Source organism: Crocuta crocuta, unplaced genomic scaffold (assembly GCF_008692635.1).
Source record: "Crocuta crocuta isolate KB4526 unplaced genomic scaffold, BGI_CrCroc_1.0 scaffold458, whole genome shotgun sequence".
NCBI lineage: Eukaryota > Metazoa > Chordata > Mammalia > Carnivora > Hyaenidae > Crocuta > Crocuta crocuta.
The window spans coordinates 947515-964608 of record NW_027531908.1 but is presented as its reverse complement, the minus strand read 5'-3'; the positions used below and the strand labels follow the sequence as shown (position 1 = coordinate 964608).

Sequence of the window (17094 nt, the reverse complement as noted above, 5' to 3'; positions counted from 1 at the left end):
TATGAAGGGCGTTAGAAAAACCTGCCAAACTGTCTTCCCAAGTGGGGTCCCCCATTCCCCTGGCTTGTATTCCCTCTGATCCCGTACAGCAGGTTCCCCACATCCTCACCGATGCTTACGTGTGCCCCGGGACCTGCTTGTGGTTCTAATTTGTAGTTCCCTGAGACCACAGCTGTGAAGCATCCTTCCATTTGCAAGCAGGCCGTTCACACATCTTTCCTGATGAAGAGTCTGCTCCCGCCTTCTGCCCGTTTCAAATGGGGCCATCCCCCTTCCCACTGTTGAGCTACAACGTCCCCTTCTCTCTTCTAGAGGTAAGTGTGTTTTTCTGCAGGCATTTTGTTCCAATCTGTGGCCTTACCTTCCCATTTTCCTAACAGGTTCTTTTGAAGCTTTAATCTGATCAAGTCCATCCTGTTGATTTTTTTGTAGTTCACACTCTGTGCATATTTTGAGAAATTTTTGCCTAATTCAAGATATTTAAAAAAGGGGTTTCTTTCTTGTTTATTTTTATAGTTTTAAATCTTACATGATGTATATGACCTGTCCTAATTTTTACATATGATTTGAAGTAAGGGTCCAGGTTTGTTTATTTGCAAACAGATGTCTAGCTGTCCCAACACCATTTGTTGATAAAGACTACCCTCCTGCCACTGAAGTATCTTAGCACCGTTGTCAAAAATCAACTGATCATATATGAGTGAGATGATTTATAGACTCTCTTGGGTTCCCTTGGTCTATACGTCTGTCTTTACATCAACACCAGATGCTTCAATCGTGGTAGCTTTAGAGCAAGTCCTAAAGTCATATAGAAGGAGTCCTCTAAATTCTTTTTCAACAGTCTTTTCATTATTTCAGGTCCTTGCCTTCCACATAAAATTCAGGATCGTGTTATCAATGTCTGTTTTTTAAAATGTCTGCTATGATTTGAATTGACATTGTACTGAATCTGCAGATGAGTTTTGGGTGAAAATGCTACCTTCACAATACTAAAGCCTCTTTTCCATGAGCATGGTATACCTCTCCAATTCTTTAGACCTCCTTTCAGACCTCTAAGCAATGTTTTACACTTTTCAGTGCACAACTGTCTTGTCAAATAGATCTCTAAATATTTCATATTTTTGATGCTACTGCAATGGCCACTTAAATTTCTATTGTCCACCTCTACTCTCTAGACATACAAGTGACTTTTCGTATTGACTTTGACTGCTGTGACCATGTCAAACTTACTTATTACTTCTAGAAGATTTTTTGTAAAGTCCTTAGAATTTCTGACGTCGATAATCACGTGGTCTGAAAACAAGAAAATTTCACGTCTTCCTTTCCAATTCACACGCCTCGCATTCCCTTTTCTTGCCTCATTCCACTGCCTAGGATCGCCATACAACATTGACCAGGCACGGTGGGAGCAGATGGCCTTGCCTTGTCCCTGATCCCAGGGGAGAAAGAACTCAGCATGTAGGTTTTACATCGATGTCCTTCATCAGATTGAGGGATTCCCTTTTTCTCCTCATTTACTGAGATTCACTCATCTTTTAGAACTACTGCAAAGTGGCCTGTAATCCCAATTTTGTAAATGCAGGCCTGGAACAAATACTGGAAAATAAACACATCAAAATGTTCAACTGGTAATTTATTTGGCTTCACTGAATAGAAACCACCATCAGGATACGGTTTAAACAAGGAAGGGATTAAGGTTCATTTTTATTTTCTTCTTCATACGGCTTAGTAGCTTTTAGTGTTTCTATGATGGGTGTGTATTGCTTTTATAACAAATCAATGGAATAATAAATGCCAACTAATGTCCAACAGGAAATGGCATTATGATTAAGTAACTGTCCTCTCTCCATGTCCACCTAAAAGTAAACCCTCAGGACAGTCACAGACCTTTTCACCTTTGCCTTCATGGTGGACACTTTTTTTTTTTTTAAGTAAAGACAATAGTATGGAAGGATATATGAACTCATATGCTTCCTTTTTTTTAAATTTTTTCAATGTTTATTTACTTTTGAGAGAGAAAGAGAGAAGGGGGGAGGGGCAGAGAGAGAGGGAGATACAGAAGCTGAAGCAGCCTCCAGGCTCTAAGCTGTCAGCACAGAGCCCAAGGTAGGGCTCAAACCCACGAACCCTGAGATCATGACCTGAGTCGAAATTGGACGCTTAATCAAATGAACCACCCAGGAATCCCAATGGTGTGTAATTTTTAACTTTATAAAACAAAACTGGGGCGCCTGGGTGGCTTAGTCGGTCGAGCGTCCGACTTTCACTTAGGTCATGATCTCGCGGTTCGTGGGTTTGAGCCCCATGTCAGGCTCTGTGCTGACAGCTAGCTCAGAGCCTGGAGCCTATTTCAGAGTCTGTGTCTCCCTCTCTCTCTGACCCTCCCCTGCTCACGCTCTCTCTCTCTCTCTCTCCTAGAAATAAAAATATTTTTAAAAAAAATTTAAATTAAAAAACAAAACAAAACAAAACAAAAACCGTGTTTGCACTTCTCAAGAGTGTCACATTCCCCAGAGTCTGCCACTTGGAATGGGCCACCCGCCACCACACATCCTCACGGGCCCCCTTTGCTAAGGCCCGAGTCCAGCTCCCCCCGCCCTTCCTACTGAAATGTGGACAAAAGGCAAATGTATCTGTGGCTCGCTGGTTTTGTAGCACTGACATCAGCTGGTATTTGCCTTGAAATTCTCGTTGGAAGAGACAACTTGAGAAACGGAACAAAATTAGCCCCGGAACGCCTATTAAATGTCGCAAAGCAAACAACATGATAAATGAAGGTAAGAGGAATATTTCCTGTTACAAATTAAAGCCGCTGTCTGTGCGACCAACCCCTGCACACCCGCCTGAATGCCCCCCACATGGTCCAGACAGAACAGCTTTCGGAGCACGGGCCGCGGAAGGATCCTAGGGGAGCTCTGTCAGTACTAGATCTTCTTCGGCTCTGAAATTATGTTACTCGCTTATGTGAGCCAAGTAAAAGAATATTGCACTGGGTCACTCTGACCTTTGAAGGAATAGGTTACGTGACCTCCCCCAGGACCAGAAGGCATTTTTCAATTACTAGCGCCAAGCAAGCCTTCAGAACACTCTGACCATGACTCAGAAGCAGCCCCACAGACCCAAGATGAGCACGTAACGGTGCAAAACCATGTAATCTCCCCCGAAGAAGGCCCTGCAAACTCGCGGCAGAACTCAGAACCGGTCTGCACCGCCGTCGCACCCCAGTCTAGGCCACCAGTCCCACGGGACGCCCTGGGCCCACGCTCGGCGACCCGATGAAGTGGGGTTCCGAGCCCCCCGCCAGGGGTGGCAGTCACACTCCACATCCACAGGCTCGGCCGGCGCCCCGGCCCTGGTGCCGAGCGGGCTGGGCTACGTGGAGCCCACCTTGACCGCTGGATGGGTCCTTGGCAAGAACCCATCCCGCAGCCCCACACCAGGCTGCTCTCCAAATGAAATCGGGCCCTTCCTTTCTCACCTCAGCCCGTCCCCCCCAGGCCAGCGCCCGCGACGCCCCAGACACCAGTGCCCCAGTGCCCCAGTGCCCGCCCCAATCACACTCCTCCCGCGTGACCTACCAGCAGCAGGACCTCGAGTCACTGCTCCGCAGGCCACCGCAGGGACACAGCCAAGAGAGGAGGGGGCAGAGGGGAGGCACTGAGCACCTACTGACTGGGCCATTCGGCCCCAGAAGCTTCCCTTATGTTTTCTAACTACACGGGAGGAGACATCTAGAGCTCTGGACGCATGTGAGTCCTAACTGTTATCAAGAACCCACTTCTGACGGTAACGCCGTGGGGTAGGAAGTACCAGTCCATTCTCCAGATGAGAAGACTGCAGCCCTAGTGCCCAGGCGGCCCAGCCAGCTCCCGGGCATTACGTAACAGCCCCCGCTGCCTCCCAGGAGCAGCAAGGGGGCAGTGAGCGGCCTCCAGCAGCTGGGTAGCCCGGGTCGATCACACGGGCCCCCAGGGCTTGGTACCCGGGGGTAAGGCCGCCCAGGGCACAGTAGCTCAGGCGACAAATGCCTGCTGTCAGCTGGAATGTCATCTGCAATGAAAGGGCTTTAAAATGTTCCTGTGCGCACTGTCGCAGTGAGTCAGCGTCTAGGAATCCACCCCGAGGAAATCATAAGAGAGGCAGAAAGGATTTACCAGAAAGATGTTCATCCAGGTGTTATGTATAAAGCAAACAACTGGAAATAACCCAAGTCCGACACCAGAGGAACAGAGACGGAAACCCCAGTGCAAGCATACAGTACGTGGCCGGCAGCCCTGGGGATTTTTACAGCGCAATGACCAAGGCATTGCCACATGTTTCTACCCGAGCTCAGCCAGGAAAAGGAGAAAGCGTGAGGACAGTGCTCGGAATGCTCTCGTCCCCCCAGAACTCATATGGTGAAACTGCCGGCCCCAAAGACGGTGGCTCCAGACAGCTCCCTCACCCTCCCAGCGTACGAGGACACACAGGAAGAGCCCAACCATGCCGGCCCTTGACCTTAAACTTCCCACCCTCCAGAACCAGAAGAAATAAACTTCTGTGGTTCATAAGCCACCCAGTTTGTGGTATTTTGTTATAGCAACCCACACAGACTCAGGCAGAATGGAAAAGGAAAAGGAAGTTTTGTGTTTTCCAAATCTGCTGCAATTAAGTATGCTAGGCTCTTATGGCCAAGAAAAGTAAACCAAAGTATTTGGGGAATTAGTAGAATTTCTGAATCTATCACCAAAGATCCTGAGACATGGGCTCTCTGCTCCCTGTTCCCTAGATGAGGTCTCTCTGACCTTGTACTGTCAGTTACACGGCTTTCCTGCCTTCTCGCCCCCGTCCATGCCTCACCTCTGCTGCGAGCCCCTTTACCTCCCATGTCCCCAGCTACTCCAGAGCCAGCCCCCGCCCCGCAAACTCCTGCGACATGGTCAGCTCCTCATCATTATCCTGGCTGCTCCGCCGGCGGCGGCCGCTCCAGCCGGAAGTATCCTGTCTGTCAATTCAAGCCAACACGCAGCCTGAGACTCTGGCTGTGCCTGGTACCATGCTAAGTAAGCACTCAGAAGCTCAATGAGTCAGCCTTTCCTCGCCCTCAAGAAGCCTCAAAGTGAGAATGGATGTCATACCACCCTGACACTAGAGGGGACCACAGTGCAGCAGACAGGGCCGCCCAGTGCCATGACGGAAGCGGGGCTGGAGGTGACACTGAGGGCGTGGATTCAGGGTCTAGATTCATGGGTGGGTGGAACGGGTTGGTGGTCTGGCTGGATGACTGGTGGTAGAATGGGTTGGTGGTCTAGATGAATGGTGGGTGGTGGAACGGGTTGATGGGATGGACGGATGGGTGGGTGGTGGAACAGGTTGGTGGTCTGGCTGGATGGGAGGATGGGCAGGTGGGTTAACGGTATGGATGACCAGATGGACAGATGGGTGGGCACACTGGGGAGGTGGATGTACAGATGGCTGGATTGGTAGATAAAGACAGCAATACACCTTTGCCAATTAAAACTCAAAGGCACGAAAGCCTCATCTCTCGACACTCTCTCCCCTGCCACTCTACTCGGGCTGTGCTTCAGTCACACTAAAACCAAATTCAAAGAGCAAGGTCACACCGCATCAAGGGGTCTGCACATCCCATTCGCTGTGGTTGGAATCTTCCTGCTGCCCCAACTGCCACTCGTGGCGAACCCCACTCATCTTGTAGACTTGAGCTTAGACATGCCACCTCTGCAAAGGCACCCTTGGGCCCCATGTGGGACTGGGGGGCCTCCTCCGTGCTCCCTCTTAGGGTATTGGGTTAAATCACATGAAGTGGATGCCGAACCACTGTGGCCCCCAAAACGGCGCTTTCCCATGGTTCGACCGAATAGACCGATGACACATTCCTGGGACAGTCCATTCCAAGCAGAAGGTGGGCTCTGGGGCAGGGAGCCCGTCTGTGCTCTGGTGTCCGGCATTCAGGGCCATGAGTCGCCCGTGTCTGGCATGCGCCTAACACTCTTGGATGGTGGGCAAGCCAACGAAGGAGTCTTGGCCCTTCCCCCACAGCTCTGTGCTCTGCAGGGACAGACCACCTCCGCTGTGGGAGTAACAGTGGCTGCAGTTTGGGGGCCAAAGCTCCCCTCCCAGCAGTAACCTTGTGGAGACAGGACACAAAAGGCCCTAAGGAACAAGTATGGGCCTTTCTAGGACAGAGGACACCACTGTCATTTGACATCACAGCGCCCCCACCGACTCACCAGCGGAAGGACCCTCAAAGCCTCATGTCCAGGCTGGTTTTCTGGGTGGTGGGGCCTCTAAGCACTCAGCTGGTGGGCAAGACTCGGGGAAGACACAAGCCTAGTGACCCCTGCTGCTGGACAGACCATGCCCTGCCCTGGTGAGGGGCCACCCAGCCAGGATGGCGCTCACGGGGTCGGAGGTCAAGGGCCACACCCGCCACCGTGCTCATCACTGAGCCCCGGCACCACCGCACAGTACCTTTCCCACGTCGAAGCTGTCATGTCCACAGCCCTGTGGTATTTTCCCACTGACCCCTGAGGGGCCCTCACCGCAAACGTTTCCACGGCCACGTGGGCAGGATGGGCGGGGGCGGGCAGGGGCCATTCATAGCCTGACTGCCGCCACTGCATGGAAGGCATCATCATGCGCGAGCCCTCAGTCCCCAGGCGGGCGCTGCCATCCGCGAGCTGTGCAGTTCCCGCAGGAAAGGGCCAAATCCCAGACCCCGCTCTCAGCTGCGCGGCACTGGGCACTTCCTTCATGTTTACGAAGCAAGCACACTGTCAGCACCAACATTCAGACGATGCCTCCGGAGCTCTGCCCCCAACCTGCTGTGTGACTCTAGGCCAGCTGTGGGCCTCAGTTTCCCTACCTGCACATTGAATGCATGGGGCCACGGCGGACAATTTCGGTTCCATAAATCTATCTGCGGGTGCTCCTCTTGTCCAAAGATCCAGACTGTCCCATGCACAGACATCTAATCAGTCGTTCCTGAATTGCTTCCCCCTCCCTTTTTAATTTATTTTTAAATTTATTTTTGAAGGAGGGAAAGAGACAGAGTGTGAGCAGGGGAGGGGCAGAGAGAGAGGGAGACACAGAATCCGAAGCAGCTCCAGGCTCTGAGCCGTCAGCACAGAACCGGACAAAAGGCTCGAACTCATGAATCACAAGATCATGACCTGAGCCGAAGTTGGACACTTAACCAACTGAGCCACCCTGGCGCCCCTCCCCCTTTTTTAAACCAGACTTTTTTAATTGACTAAGACATTCCAGTCCCAAGCAGCATTCAGCCCACACCTCCTTGTCCCGCGTCCCCATTAGCCACCCGCCTGCCCACCTTGCCACCATCCATGCACTCCAATGTGCCCTTCACCCAGCTCACGAGGTGCTGATGGGCTGCACCCCTGCCCACCCAGCCATCCGCTCTAGCAAAATCCACGGGTCCCCACGTCTGCGCATCCGTCCTTACCACCCACACAGACACAAGCCTAGACGTACATGTTCTTCCCCCTGGCGGAGATGGATTCAGGCTGTCTCCACGGATGGTTTCGCTCTGCTAACGTCTCTGGGAGACCCATCTGCTTCGGGAAATACGAAGGCAGGAAAGCCCAGCTCTCCTTGCTGAGCTGTGTTCCGTGCCGCGGCTGCTCAATGTTCCAATTTAAATGGCTCTGACGTCAGGAACGGGCCACTTCAATCCTCAGCTCTTCCGGACAGCTGCCACCTGACCGGCCAGCTACGGCCATCTGCACACACTCGTGCACCGACAGGGAAGATGCCAAGCCCAGGGAAGCTGTGGTCTCCGTGTCCTGACCGATGTCGCGACCGCCGCTCGTGGAAGGCCAACAAGCAAGGGCACCGGCTTCGCACTCCCTGGAGCCAACAGTGGGCGCGGTCTGTGGTGCTTCCTGGTCCACCTGGCCGGGGTGGGCGTGTCCGCCGGGGACTCGGCTGCACTCCCTGCCAGGGGCAAGCATCGGCTGGTGCATTTAAAACCTCTCTGTATTTTCTCTCCCAAGAACCACTCAGGTCTTTTGTCCATCTTCTGGAGGAGGGGGTGGTTCCTGCTTGTTTCTTACCGACTCACAGGAGGTTGTAAATATTACAGCAGATCAATCCCTTCCCTGTGACACATGCTCATATTTTTTTTCTTTTCTGTTCTTCACTTTTTTTTTTTGCAGATTGGTTGTTTGGGGTTTTGTTTTGGAACTCTTGATGCTCACAGAGTAAAACTTTTATTTTCTCTTAGAACTTCTGGGGTTTCCGTCGCACTGGGAACGGCGTCCCCACCCCCAGATTGTGACACCCATTCTCCCACGATCTCTTCGGTAGCTCTGCGATTTCGTTTGTGAAGTTCCCATCTCTGACCCATCTGGAATGCATTTTGGTGCGAGGGGAAGGCAGGGCCCAGCTTCTTTTCCCCAGATGGTGTCTTCGCTCTTCAGGCCAGTTCAGTGACTAATCCTTTCGCTCCCCGGCCAACGTGAATGCCGCCTTTATCAAGCCTTGAATTCCTCCGGGGGCTGTGCCTTAAGAGTCACAGGGCAAAGGCCACCCAGAGCCCAGCTTCGTGTCCCATGCGGATGGGGGGGGGGGACTGCTGCTCACCTAGCCCCCGGGACATCCTCCTCCCCACCGGAGAACAGCCTGAGGGAGGAAGCATGGGCGACCGGGGCCGAAGCAACTCAGGTCAAATCCAAGACCGTGTGCTTCACCAACACGGCCCCTTCCTTACAGCATCAAGAGACAGAAATGACCCACAGGAGACAGCAGGGAACTGGGCTTTTTACGGCGGCCATGACGGAGGCCAGAACGCTGTCCTTATAGAGCGAGGGGAGAAAGTCCAGATCAGGGCAGTGCTGGGACTCCTCAGCCTTCTCCTTGCAGGGAGGATGCTGGGCGGGGCCGGGGCTGCACCCTGATTTCCAGGTCAGCCGCCACGCGTCTCCCTGCGTCCCCACTCTCTGTGCTCACAGCCGGGAGAGTTCTAGCTTGGGGATTACAGGGGATTTTCATTTTCTTCTTTATACTTTTTTGTGTTTTCCACAATGACTATAATGAAATGTATCCTCTTTCATTAAAAAACAGACATTGTTAAAGAAGGAGGAGGAGGGGAAGACGCTTAAGGAGAGGATGCACCCCTCCCTCCCGGCCATGGCCCCGATGGGGCACAGAGCCCCCCCAACACCCAGCCCAGTGGGAGCCTCCCCACCCCTCCCGGCCCTGCCCCTCCTCTGAGCATCTGCGCCGGGCCCCCCGACCATGCCAGGGCAGCATGAGCAAACCCGGAGCCTGGCCCCAGCATGCCCTTGGAGCCGCGGCGTACGCAGCCAGGAGACTCAGGAAGGACGTGATGGGGGCGCGGACGCAGACAGGTCAGCGGCCAGCGCGGGCCTTCAGCTGACTCCTGAGCCCCGCTGCCCCCAGCACTCAGCAGGCACTGCTCTTGCCGTCTCGGGTGGGGGTGGTGGGAGGCGGGGTGTCAGCACGGGCAGCACAAGGGAGGTGAGCCTTGCTTAGACAGAGGCAGGCTGACCAGGGGCACCCAGGTCTCCCCACCCTGGGGCCAGGCGGGGCTCCCAGCACCCGATGCACCCACCCAGCAGCGAGCAGGCTGCGGCGTTTCGTAAACGCCGAACTGCATTTTAGGAAGGGGCTGCCTCCAACCAGCCGCTCGGCACAGCAGCGCACGATGCCCACCAGCGCACGAGGCACTCGCACGGCAGGCAGGGCACAGAGTGAGTGGGCCGCACGCACAGGCTCTTCCTGCGCCAACAGCCCCGGAGTTGGGTTACAGGCTTGGACGCGGAGTCTGGGGCCCGGCGAAGACACGACAGACGCCAGGTCCCGGGCACCATGGCTGAGCCAGGGCGCTCCGTGAGAGTCAGCTCCCTCCCACCCAGAGGGGGCGTTGCCAATTGGACCCCTCCTTCCAGAGCAGGGAGAGCTGAGGTCGGGACCCAGACAGAAGAGACAGCAGGGCCCAGGGGCCACGGGACATGGGGGCAGAGAAGGCCCCTGGAAGCTCTGTTCTCCGTCTCCGGGCTCCCCCTTCCCCGCCCCACGCACCCCCCGCCCCAGGAAGGGGCGCCTGCCTGCAGGCCCTGGGCTCAGCACCGTGCGCTGGGCAGGGTCGGGAGCGCTCCTCCGGGCCCTGCTGGGCGAACCCTGCAGCTCGGAGTTTCCCAAAGCGCTGCGAAGTCACAGTGGGGAGGAAGCGGCAGCAAGAAGCAGAGCAAGCATGAGTCGTCGGAGAAAAATGCGCCAGTGCTGAGCCTGACATACCCCAGAGACAGGCTGCCGCTCGGACAGCGCGGGTGTCAGGGCCCGGCTGGGATGCAGCTATTCACAGGCTGTTTATGCCGCTGCAGAAATCAGATCAGGAAATATTTTAACAAGTGACTGGAAGAAGACCAGACCACCCCTCTTCAGAGGGTTCTCATTTTTATTTTCTTGCCAAGATATTGACCAGGCACCAGTGTTTATGGAGAAGGGTACATGCCTGGAGACCAGGGCTTTGGCTGGGGCTTAAAGCTAGCGCGGGGAGGGCTGGGTCATGGGAACCAAGAGGCGGACACCGAGGCGTGAGCCCGGGCTGTGCAAAAGTAGCCGCCCCGGGGAGGTGGCCCAGAGCGTCGCGCTCGTGATCCTGGGGTCCACATGCGGGAGGCAGCATCCTGGAGGCATCAGGACTGGCCCGTCACCCACCTGACATCCTGCAGACCCGCAGGGGCTCGAGGAAAGGGCTCGGGAAAGGAGAGGAGGCCCGGAGAAGAGCAGGCAGAGCCGACAGTATTTGAGGAATTCCAAAATGGGGCGGAGAGAGATTCTGGAAGTGATTTACAGGGCAGGATGACTGATCCCAGAATTAAAGGAGTCTGAGGTGAACGGGCCTGGAGAGGGTCATCTGGAGAGAGCTGGCAGACGAGGAGCTGGGTGACGGCTGGGAAAGTTTCCAGAAGACCAGAGGAGGCAGCCTGGGGTGCTCAGCGCCATGTTCCCATCCCAGGTCTGTTCCTCGTGAGCGGAGTCACCGGATGGACCCGCACCATACTGACCCGGTCGGAGCGAGCGATCCTGAGTGTAAAGCCCCCAGCACAAAGGAGGCATTCGGCACATCAGCCAGCTATGCTGCCCAGGACTGGAGACGCCAGAAGGACACACACGTGTTATGGGCACACATCTGTTATGGGTACACACCAGGCCCAGGGTACCTGCCTCTGCCGGCCTGGGCGGCACCGTCCTCCTCCCCCAGGATGGCCCAGGACCCTCACGCCTGCCCACCCTCCTTCACATCGGCCAACACCCACAGGGTCTGGGAAGCCCTCTGGGTTCAAGCCCGTGATCGCCTGCAGAGCCCACAGACCCCCCCTGCTTCCCTGGCCCTAAACTGTGCCTCCTGAAACTGTCACCATGAACCCGGGAGGTCGGCATCATCAGCTCCATTTGACACATGGGGAAACTGAGGCACAGAAGAGCAAGGTCACACCAAGAGCAAGCTTGCCGGGGCCTCTGCGTGTCTGGTGGGGCCTCTGGGTGAACCACCCCATACTTGGTCTTGACATTTGAGACTTCAGTGCAGCTGCGGTGAACGAGGGCCTTGTCCCCGCCCCCTGCCGCATGCCGTGAATCGTGCCCCCTAATGGGACCCACTACTAGGGGTGCCTAGGACCGTGTCGCAGAATAAGCCCTACCCCTTGGTTTCAAATAAATTGAACCTCCCTGACTTTTTCCAAGGAGAAGGGGTCTGGCCCAAGCAGTGAGGCAGGTGTGTTACCCAAGTAGCAAAGTTTCGGAGGCATCGAACGCCGCCGGGGGACCGTGATCGTTTTCAGAGCAAACCAAGAGAAGAACTCTCTGGATCTCCCGTCCTTAAGCCTGCAGACCCTCCCTGGCTGCCTGGACACATCAGAGGCGTTTTGCTAGTAAGATAAAGGCTGGGCTCAGAAATCAGACCTGGAGGCTTTTTAGTTTCCTCTTCCAAAATGTTGATAGTTTAGACGTGGACCAGGTGCTGGTCCAGCCTCCCTGAGCCAGCAGGGGTTCCAGCTAAGCCACACCAGCTTCGCTCCTGGGACGTCTGATCGACCGCTCAACCCCCACGTACAGCGACCCCACCTTTATCTGTCGCAACATCTGGCAGAGATAGACCCCACAAGCCCCTCTCGCCGTGCATCAACTGATATTAACCAGGCAAGATCTACCTGGCTAGGATCCTCTCCCCTCTCTTCCCTTCTTCCCACTAAAATGGAAAAAATGAGTCAGACCAGGGCAGCTCAGCCCTCGTACAAACACTCGCCTCGCAGCTGAACGCAGGGCTCAAGGCCTGATCCCACAGACCTCATCTAAGAAGTATGAGGAGGACACCGTGGGGCCCGGGACCCAGGCCTGCATGCAGGCCCGGCACACGCCACCAGCCAGGGCCCGGGGAGGCAGACGGCGGGCAGAGAGCTCATCCATGGCGGTCACCAGGCTTCACCAACCTCCCCCATCAGCCGCCTGCTACCGAGATGAAGACCCCAGAGAAGAAGACAGTGATGGCGCCTCTGATGGGGCCGAGAGACCCTCGCTACGAGGTCAGCCCTCTGAACTCCGACCCTTCACCCGGGGCCTGTTCCCAGGAGGCTGGACACAATTGGGTTTCCATAACGGAATGCTATCGAGGGCCCCAACTGTGCCACTTACTAGTGCTGGGGCTTCTGTGGGCCTCAGTCTGGTGGCCTGTGGGACCGAGATGACACCTTTTCCCTCGGAAGGATGCCATCCGGATAAAACCACCACAAAGTCCTTAGGGAAAGGTACACGGGAGAAAGCAAAGCCCTAGAGAATCTCCCCCTTGACTTTCAGAGAAACTTCTCACGCAGGCACACCTCCCTCCTGGGTCACAGCTGGGGCACGTGCTCTCCCCACCTCTGTTCCCAAGGAGAGGCCTGCGGAGCCCAGAGAATCCCCCCAGGCCCAGAGCCTGACTGTCCCTCAGCTGACCTCCGGCCCATCAGTGCGCTGGGTGGGCCCCAACAGCCTGTCCCCACGTCCCTGGCCCTGTGTGTGGGGGGGGGTGGTGGAGGGGAGGGCCAGGCAGCTGTCTGTGATCGGACAGGCCCACGCCCGGCCCCAGGAAGGGGAGGTGGGCGCCTGTCCACGCGAACGGGCCTATAGTGCCGCAGGGAGCGAAAGGGCCGGCTGGTTCCGAGCGGGGGGCTGACCTCGGGCCTGGCCTGCACTGCCCCCTGCACACTGCCCTCCTCCCCATCCCCGTGTGGGTCCTCATGTCTCAGACACAATCAGAAGGCAAGAAATGAGGGAAATCGAGAATGTCTCCACCTTGACGCAGCTTTTGCTGTATTTCCGGTGAGCAAGGAAGCTTTCAGAAGTTCAAAGGCCCTGTGGTTTGTGGCATAAAGGTGAAAACCACAGGCTCCGGAGGCTGGGTTCTAGCACCTTCCATTGTGGGTGCCATCATGAGGTCTCCCACCAGGACAGAAGGAACCCCGGGGACAGATCTGAGACCCTCCAGCCGCGGGGGTCCCAGGATGGGCCTGTGAGGTTCACACAGCGCCCCCTCCTGGTGGACAGTGGGACACAGGGCCTGGACTCCCGGGTCTGGTGCCCCCACTTCTCAGCAGGCTTCGACCCCAGGAACCCCCAAGCCTTCTAGTTCTGTGCTGATTCACCTGCAACCAACCCCAAGGCCAGAGGCCAGATCGTTGACTCCCAGTAAGGTACCCACTTCCTCCAGGAGCCTGGCTGGCCATGTCCGCTGTCGGGGCCTCGCCCTCTGGGGCCACGGAAACATCCCAAAGTAGCTCCCTGCTATTCAACGCAGTAGAAGGCTGGACAGCAGTCCCTGGGGAGTGTCATCTGTCAAAGGCACCCCTGCCCCTCCCGGATTCACCCCTGTGTCACAAGTGGGGCCCCTGCACTAACTGGTTGGCTTCCTCTGAGGTCTAGCTGCAGCCGCGAACCTGGAAGCAGAAGCTCGAGTCCCACCTTCCACCTGACATTCCCTGAGCTCTGTGGGCATTTACGACAGTACAAAACAACAACAATATACAACAAATATTATTATTATTATCATTATTATTATTGCGTGGTAACTACTACAACGACAACTTGGCTGACAGCAACTACTGCTGTCAGCACGACTCTGCATCTGCCCTGCTGCGCCGATCGCGGCACGCAGGGCACCCGCTAAGGGCTCCATGTCCACACACAGGTGGCCAGTGCCAACCCTCCCGGCCGACCCTCTGCGTGGGCGGTTAAACTAACTCAGATCAGAGAAGTGAAGGTAACCTTGGAGGTCGCACAGCGAGGGGCGCGCGCCTGCTCTCGTGACCCGAGGCGGCTGCCCGGCCGTGTGTGAGGACTCCTGCCCCCACACTCGTCTCCTCAACTTCCCTTTCAAGGTCAAAGATGCGGCGGACTTCCGCAGGGATGGGAAGAGCGGGGGGTCGCCTGCTCTCGTCCTCGGGGGTCCCCGGCGGAGCCCACTCAAAGCCCCACCTCGCAGGAAACCGGACCTGCTCGCCCGCCTCCTTGGCTCCGGGTCAATCCCAGAAAGCACCAGGCAAGCCAGGGCCCCAGGCCGGGAGATCCCCAACCTTCTGTGCAATGACCGACCCTCAGGGCTAGGACATTCCTGAGGGCTGGGGGCAGCCCTGCTGCAGCTGAGACCCCGCGCACAGGGGCCCTGCAGCCGGGAGGGGACCCCGCCCTCAGCCTGCAGGCTGAGCCCCGCCTGGCTGCACCCTGTCCTCTGCTGTTCCGCCCCAGCCAGCTCTGGGCAGCAGCCGGTGCCCCGGGGACGTGGAGCCACACAGGAACAGCACCCCCAGCTCCTCCCGTGTAGGGAGTGTCCCACTCAGGGCCTGGAGTGGGCAGAGAGTCCAGACCCCAGGAGCCCAGCCCATGTTGGTGCCTAAAGAGCACCAAGAAGGGTGATGCCCTGTGGCCCAGCTCCGTGGCCACGCCGAGGCCACATACAGATGCCCTGCACTTAACACGTGGCAATGACCATTGTGAGAGGCGGCACGTGACGGCGCAATTCCTGCGTGAATTCCTCCAGTCCTTCCAACAGAACTCTGGGACAGGTACTGTTTCTGTGCCCATTGCACAGATGGGGAAACTGAGGCAAAAGAGGCACCTGTGCTGAGCCCAGGCACTCGGGACGGGTAAGATGTAAGCACCTGCCCTCTTGGCTCCTGAGAAGGTGAGAGCGTGGCCCTCCACCGCACCGCCCGCCTCTGGCCCAAGACCCTGGACTCCGAGCTCATCTGCTCTTCCTCCCTCCCACAGGGACACGTCACAGAGAGGGAAGCACTCGCTGAACATGCAGGGCGATCTCCAGCTGAGCGTGACATGATGTCAGGGGTCAGTGTCACAATCACGGGGCGGAGGGGCGGGGGTGGGGCTGGATGGCTTGAGATTAGCCACCGGCTGACACCACTCAACCCCACGTGGATGGTGGAGGGTTGTGTTACCTTTGAAATTTCCCCTAATCACTGCTTCTGGAAGGTGGGGCCCCCCAGAAGAATGTAGGGCGACACATGGAAGGGGGAGCCTCTGCCCCCTCCTCTTCCCTCCTGGCCCTGCCCCCCGGGTAGGCACCCCTCCCAGCATTTATGCAGAAGCCTGCAGCCTACCTGTTCAGGCGAGGGAGGCTGAGCCTGAGACAGCCCTGGCCTGCCCCACTCTCTCCCGCTGGGGGCTGACCCCAGCACTCCCCTGGGGCACCCTGCCCGCACCTCCCAGCAGTGCCCAACCCCAGGCCGGCCCTGCCACGCTGGGTGCCCAAGGAGGCCCCACACACTCCCCGTAGTCAGTGAAACGTAGCCACTCTCCCAGCAGTACTTTCTGAGCACAACGGCCCGTATTTATTAAACTATAGATCTGAATAACAAAATAAGTCCCTGGAAATAATCCCTTTGGAAATCTGTTCCCGCACTCCCGTCCTAGAAGCCGAGTCACCGCTGCCCTCTGGTGTGAGCACGGTCTAGCCCAAGAGTCACCGAGGACACCGTCCCTGCCTGCCCTGCAAGAAACCGGCCCAGTCAGGAGGACAGCGGGTCCACGCGGGACAGCGGGGTCCACGCAGGACAGGGGCATCCACACGGGACAGCAGGTCCACGTGGGACAGCAGCATCCATGGGGGACAGCGGGGTCCACGCGGGACAGCGGGTCCACGCGGGACAGCGAGGTCCATGCAGGAGAGCGGCATCCACACGGGACAGCGGGTCCACGCGGGACAGCGGCATCCACACAGGACAGCAGGTCCACACAGGACAGCGGGTCCACGCGGGGGCTGGCTCGCAGAGGCAGCCCCCGGAGGAAGCCGGAGCCCCTTAAGCATCTCACACTGTCTCCAGAGAGCACAGAAGTGGGAAAAGCAAAGAAAAGCTGAACAGGAAAGAGGTCGCAGTCACTGCAGCCTGGGCAGACCCTGAGGGCGGGACACAACACTGTCCCCAGGGGCACACACACTGCTCTGGTCCGGGCGGCCCTTGCTGGCCCTGCAGCTCCCTGCACCGCCCGCCCCTGCGCAGGGCTCTGGGCTCCAGGACCGGACCCAAGCGGGCCAGGGCGCCGAGAGCCCGCTGGGTGCACAGCCGCCCCCGTCCTCCCCAAGAAGGTCCTGACCTTCAGCGAGACGCAGTGCCCTGGGAACAGACCAGCCCAGGGTCAGGACGGAAGGAGACCCTTATTTTCCCCACCTGCGACCGCGGGCGGGGGCACAGACCTAGTCCTCAAACACAAGGCCAAAACCAAACGCCGAAGCTGCGAGGTCCCTCACCGGGATTTGAGACTGACTCTCACAGAGGTACCTGTGCGGGTCCTATGCCCAGGGCCTGACCCCAACGACCACAGCCGCCCTACCTGCTGGCCAATGATTCACTACCTCCCCCTTTGCGCCTCCCTGGACGGGATCACCTGTCCTGGAGTCTGATTCGCACACTGAGCCCGAAGCTTCTGTGCCCGGCTCAGACCTAAGTCGCGTTAGAGGTCCGCAAACACTTGGGGCCTAAGCACGGCCACTCCAGATCTCTCCCGGCAAGGCCAGCCTCTCCTGCAGTTCCCTGTGACCCCTCTCCCTGGAAGAACCAG

At 57.1% G+C, this 17094-nt stretch overlaps 1 protein-coding gene across 1 annotated transcript in view; it reads right to left on the bottom strand.

Moving 5' to 3' along the window:
* The window catches only part of COL5A1 (collagen type V alpha 1 chain), a 130513-nt gene extending 118060 nt beyond the window's left edge, over positions 1 to 12453 (bottom strand). The window contains exons 1-4 of the mRNA XM_077774622.1: positions 12334 to 12453; positions 9593 to 9759; positions 7734 to 7953; positions 7492 to 7546 (exon numbers count right to left, since the gene is read on the bottom strand). Coding sequence (XP_077630748.1) covers positions 7492 to 7546; positions 7734 to 7953; positions 9593 to 9759; positions 12334 to 12453 — 562 coding nt within the window. The remainder of the gene's footprint in view (positions 1 to 7491; positions 7547 to 7733; positions 7954 to 9592; positions 9760 to 12333) is intronic.
* Positions 12454 to 17094: the final 4641 nt, after the last annotated feature.